The 6,150-nt window shown below is 49.4% G+C and overlaps 1 protein-coding gene across 6 annotated transcripts in view; it reads left to right on the plus strand.

Annotated features, from left to right (window-relative positions):
• The window catches only part of Lrrc27 (leucine rich repeat containing 27), a 30,138-nt gene that overhangs the window by 21,682 nt on the left and 2,306 nt on the right, over window positions 1-6,150 (plus strand). For all 6 annotated transcript variants that reach the window (XM_031388680.1, XM_031388682.1, XM_031388681.1 and 3 more), the window contains 2 exons: window positions 2,278-2,396; window positions 3,922-4,045. In XM_031388680.1, the coding sequence (XP_031244540.1) occupies window positions 2,278-2,396; window positions 3,922-4,045 (243 nt within the window). The remainder of the gene's footprint in view (window positions 1-2,277; window positions 2,397-3,921; window positions 4,046-6,150) is intronic.

Consider the following 6,150-nt stretch of genomic DNA (forward strand, 5'->3'; position numbering starts at 1 on the left):
AAGAAGGGTGTGGTGGTTCCTGTCCCCTAACTGTATCTTCATGGGTTCCAGGCCTTTCAGAGTATCAGGCATGCTGGGTTTGAACTGTAGGTACTGGCAGCTAAGATTCCAGCAGGGAAGGGAAGATACAGATCTGATAGGGAGGCAGGGTCTGGCTGAGTTCAAAGTCCACCCTTGCAGGGAGATAGTGCATAGCAGCGGCCCTGCCAGGAAGGTCACCCCCTCCTCCTCTCCCACTCACTCTCACTCTACTAAGTCAGCCTTGGAGTCTCACAACCTGCCTCCCCATGCATGTACCCTACACATCGCAGACACATGCACACACACTTAGGTCCTGAATCTGAGGCTGAGTTAGTTCCCCACCTCATCCCCTGGAGGCAGCAGAGAGAGCAGCACTGGTCATGTGGTCCTTGTTGCTCTTACTAGCATGTCCTATCCAGGCACATCTGCTTGCCTGGAGCTGCAGAAAAACAGCTTCAGGTGCCATCTAATGGCTCTGCAGGAAGCTGGCTGTTACAGCAGAAGACCTGGGAGGAAGATAAAAATGTCTCTAGTCTCGGATTCTGTTTCTTTAATCACTAAGATGTTATAAGTTATTTCTCTGTTGTCAAAATGAGCCAATTCAAGCCAGACTGGATGATATTAAATGCAGGTTTATTAGGAAGCTGCTCTGGCCCCAAGGACCAAGGCCAGGGAAATCACCATGGGAAAAAAGGGGAAAGAAGAGAGAAATAAAGACAGGACACATGCTCAGAGAGATGGAGAGGAGGGGAGGGGAAGAGGAAGAGGGAAGAAGAGGGAGAGAGGAAAGGGAGAGGAACAGGGGAGAGGAAGAAGGAGGGGGAGAGGAGAGGGGAGAGGGAGAAAGGGAGAGGGGAGAAGGAGAGAGGGAAGAGAGAGGCAGAGAGGGAGGAGAGAGAGAGCACCCAGCCCCTGGGCTGGCAAGTTCAGAGTTGGGGACAGGGTATGCCAGGTAGGGACTGAGGGTATGCAGGAAAAATCTGGAAGCCAGATCTGCTTTGATATGTAAAATATGCACTCAGTCTCTTGTCCCAGGGTCTGAAACCAAACAACTTGAAGTTCCCTTTCATCCAGTATTAAGAGGGAACAGGACAGCTCAGGTCCTGAAGGGGCCAGGGTTAGGGATGAGCCTTGCTTGCTCTTGAGACTGAGCAGAGCAAAGAAGGTACACGCACTGGGTAGGCATGAGAAGCTGGGAACAGACAGGAGATCTCCTGGGTCATAGTCAGAGGAGAATTTGGAGACTAGCCTGGATTTGGTATGTCTGTGACTTGGGAGTAGAGAGGCTCTGGAGGAAGGCCACAGCAGTCAGGAGACAAGGTGACCCAGGCTATAGGGCAGAAGGCAGGGTTGCTGCCAGTCCAGTGTCTACATGGAGCACAGTGGGTAAGGAAGGGCAAATAGGGTGTGGGTGACCCTAAATCCTGAGTGTCCTTGGCTGTCTAGAAATAAGAAGTGCGTGTAGGGGGCTATGAGGGTGGGCTGTTTTCATGACTTAGAGTAACCCCTCTCTGCTCTGTGCTGGGCCCATCTCCCCATGCCCTGTTCCCACAATTCAGTGAAATCAGAGACGAGGGCCACTGTGGCAACATGGCAGAAGGGCTGTGGAATGTCCTGGAAACACACTGAGAGCACGGATGAAAAATTGAGGGCTGTGTGTGTGTGTGTGTGTGTGTGTGTGTGTGTGTGTGTATGTGTGGCTGTGCCAAAAGGTACATCTGGACATGCCCTGGTATCCCTCAGAATGCAGCTGCTCTGTCAGGAGAACAACTGAGACACCTGTGGGTATATCACCTGTCCCACCCATGATGTCTGGATCCGTGGCCAGCAACACTACCCTGCATGCAGGCTGCCCAAGTTTAGGCCCTATGCTTGATATACTCAGTTTGTATCAGCATTTATGTATTAGGTTGAAACTTTGTGACTTTAAAACTAATTCACACCAATATGAATGACTTGGGTCCCGTTAACAGTTGTATGTTTTCTGTCATGTGACAGACTCTCAGGGTATCCTGGGTCAACTCTAGCAACCTTGAGCATACCCAGTCCTCCTTGATCGACACTGCTTGTACACTCTAACCTGTGTTGTTGGGGCCTTTGAGAGATGTGGGGATGCTGGTAAAGAATATCCTCTCTATGTAGTCCCTGGATGGTCTAGCAGGTTGAAGGAAAAGCTCATGAGCCTAGCAAGTGGGCCTGTGGGAAGAGCAGCCTTCTCACCCACTGATGGAAATACCTTGTTGCGGTTTCTTTCAGATGGCATCGAAGATTCCCTTTGCCACAGATCTGACAGACTATGAGAAAATGACAGTGAGTCCATGTGGGAAAGTGAAGCTCAGCAGAGAGGGGACAGTCCAGAGGTCTATAGAAATAAGGTTGGTGACACTTGTGTATTCTGGGCTCCCTAGCTCAGTGCCTCTGAGTGTCCAGCCTTATGTGATCACTCAGCACAGTGAGTGATCTGGAAAGACATGGTCCCTGCCCTTGGAGCTCTGTCACCCTGCCAGATGATCAGGAAGTCTTAGAAGACTCCCCCTATAGGGGTACTCCTGTAGTACCCCTCCCAGTCCTGCCCCAGCCATTCCAGTACCTGAGCACTTGTCTCACTCCCATCCCTGACCTTTCAGCCCTCAGGACTACACTTAACCTTCCCATAGTGGAATTTTGGGTATGGCTTCTCCCAAAAGAAAGACAGGAGAACACATAAAAAGGCCAGTTTATGGTACCTTAGGGTTTGACACCCTAGTATCAGAGTCTGTCCAGGGGGACACTAGGCTACGAACAGGGATAGTGACATGTCAGTTGGCCAGCAGGCAGACCCATCTGTAGCTTAGGATAGCTTTGGGGAAGCTAGGTGCCAATAAAAGACCAACAGGGGAGGGAAGAGATCTGAGCCAAGCACTGGGACCCTGTGGAAGCATTGCACTGTACAGCATAGGGTAGCAAAGAGCTAACTGTGCCAGAAGGGGATGGGAAGGGGTTCCCTGTATTTAGCCAGAGAGGTTCCTGGCCTCTTTCTGCCATTCTAAATCATTGCATTTACAGTCAAGAAATAGCAATCTTAGAGTCACAGTTAACAGAGATAGAGATGTGTTTTAAAATCTCAGGTCAACGAGCTGTTCTGCTCTATCTAAAGGTTCGGTAAATCTAGTATGTCTGTTTGACCTAAAAACCACTAGTACTGCCGGGCGGTGGTGGCGCCTACCTTTAATCCTAACACTTGGGAGGTAGAGGCAGGAGGATTTCTTGAGTTCAAGGCCAGCCTGGTCTACAGAGTGAGTTCCAGGACAGCCAGGGCTACACAGAGAAACCCTGTCTCGAAAAAGAACAAAACAAAACAAAAAACAAAAGCAAAAAAAAAAAAAAAAAAAAAAAAAAAAAAAAAAAAAAAAAAAAAAAAAAAAAAAACAGAAGAAGAAAGAAAGAAAGAAATGCTAGTCTCCATGTGCATAGACCCGGCACCTAGATAGGCACAGCCACACATGGACTTGAAGGATTTATGTTTATGTGGATGGGTGTTTTGCCTACATGCGTGTCTGTGTACCATGTGTGAATAGTGCCTGAGGAGACCAGAAGAGGGTGTTACATCTTTTGTAACTGAGTTACAGGTGGTTGTTAGCTACCACAAGGGTGCTGGGAACTGAACCTAGGTCCTATGTAAGACCCACAGTGCTCTTAACCCCTGAGCTTGCTCTCCAGACCCAGCTTGAGGGTGTTTAAGCATCGTGGCTGTGTGGGTAAAGATGTTGCCTGAAGCCCAGCATCTCTAGGGGGAGGCAAGGAACCATGGCATGGGTACCTGGTGCCTCAGGATGGCTAGTGGGCATTACAGTGCCTCTGCCTGTAATGGGGACTTCCAGACTAAGGCCAGCATCCAAACAGCACATGCCTGTGTTCCAGTGCCTCACCGTTAGCAGAGTTGGAGGACAAGATAAGGCGGCACACACAGCAGATCCGTGCTCGCAGTTTCCTGGGTACAAACCCAATGCAGGACATTAAGACAGCCAACCAAGACCTGGAAACTGTGAGTATCTGTTGCCTGTTTGGAAACTAATGTGTCACTAATGGAAGGGACTCCTCTATACCACTGCAGAGCAGATATCCTCTAACCATGTGGTTTGCCTGCCGTGTCTGTAGTGGGTGCAGGGGACACATTTTGAGCCCTCAGCTGCACCAGACATGATGGGATGACCCTGATAGCTTAGGGCCTTTGAGGACAGAGATGGGCATCAGGTCTAGAACTGGTCTACTCCATGAGGCTGTGGAGTCATTGTTTAAGGCCTCATACCCAGATGGTGGGCTGAATGAAGCCCTATGCTGTCTGAAAGGGAGCTGTTTGGAAAGGGCTCATTGCTGTTGCCTAGAAAGAGAACACTGTGCCACATCCACAGGGATCTGTTCAACCAAGCCCCTGAGCTCCTAAACAGAGCAAATGGTGCCCCTAAACTCTTCCCAGACTCTTGAAGTTAAACCACATCCCTACATAGTGATTGACACCATCAGCATCCACCTTGTGCCTCAGTGTCCTTGCTTGTGAGAGAAGTACAGAGCAGAGGCCCTTCCTAAGCTGACAGGAAGCTGGTGGAAGGAAGCCCCACCATGAGGTTGAGCCTTCCAAGTCAGCACTTCATATTTGCAGCCAGATTAATCACTGCTCTCCACAGCCAGAAAAAAAAAAAAAAAAAAAAAAACTGGAGCTACCCTTCTAGACAGGTACAGTGGAGGCCAGACAGGTTTGAGGTGAAAACCGTGGATGTTCAGTCACACTTGTAGGTAGTCTGCAGCACTGAGTTCTGGCTTCCCCCAAGAAGCCACACCCCCTGGTTTTCAGTCACTGTTATCTGACCTTTGGCATAATAACTGAGCCTGTATTCTAGCACAGTGAAGTTTTTTAAGAAGTCCCTGGAGATATAGTATTAAGAGCCTGCAGAGAGAGAGAGACAGATAGAGAGAGACAGAGAGAGACAGAGACAGAGAGACAGAAACAGAGAGACAGAGACAGAGAGAACACCAGCCAGTTGTGAGATTTATCCCATAGAACCTTGGAACACAAGAATGCAAACCTAGGCCAAATCCCAACATGGATTTGGTTCCAAGTCCCACTCCTAGAAAAGAGGCTATTGGCAAACAATAGGTGTGTGAGGGAGGATGCCCTAGGGATCTCCCCAGGTGATGGTGTAGCCCTTGGCCAATCCACCACACCTCATCCACGACTATTTGGGAAACACAGATTGGTCTTAATGAGTTTTAAGGTGTGTATTGGGGCACAAGGTTAGGTGGGTGGGGAGTGTGTGGATCTGAGAAGAATCAAAAGAGGGAGGAAATAAGATGAAAACATGATGGACAGAATTTTCAAAGAACTAAAACAAAAGTTAAAATATATGCGAACCTGGGGACAGTAGGTAAGAGTTGAGTCTGTCCCTGGGCAGTCACCACAGTCTCCACTGTCCCACCCAGCAGAGCCTGACCTTCCTGGGGAGTCAGGTGTGGTGACAATTGACCATGTGATGCCTGCCTGAGCTCTAGAAAGGACCTGTCATCCTGGTGGTGGAGGGCACCTGGGGCAGTGCCCCCAGGAGAGCAGGTAGATGTGGAGGACCTACCCTGGGATCATTCCTGGGGTCCTGGGGACCTAGAAAGGGAGCCATGACCCCATGGCTACTCAGATGTCACTGTCACAAAGCCTCTGCTTTCCACCAGCCGGATAGGTTGTCCGTATCAAGGCAGGAAGAGCCTTCCTTGCTCTCCTGACAGACTACACAGGTGCTCCCTGGAACCAACCCAATAGAGAGTGGCCAGTGGGTGCCCAGCCACACCCATGAGGTCTAGGGTTTGTGGGATCTCATCCTGGTGAATGGGGAACCAGACTGCAGGAAAGCCCAAAGGAAAGAACAGATACCAACTTTACGAAACGCAGAGTAGGGCTGGAGCACTGTTCCTCCTCTGGAGGATCCAAATTCGGTTCCCAGCACCCACCTGACAGCTTACAACCATGTTTAACTCCAATTCTAGAGGACCCAGTGCAATCTTTGACCTCCAGGCACTCATGTGGAACACATACATATATGTGCAGGCAAAAACTCATACACATAAAAACAAATCCATCTTTAAAAAATGTGAAGAAGAAGA

Source organism: Mastomys coucha, unplaced genomic scaffold (genome assembly GCF_008632895.1).
Source record: "Mastomys coucha isolate ucsf_1 unplaced genomic scaffold, UCSF_Mcou_1 pScaffold21, whole genome shotgun sequence".
Lineage (NCBI taxonomy): Eukaryota > Metazoa > Chordata > Mammalia > Rodentia > Muridae > Mastomys > Mastomys coucha.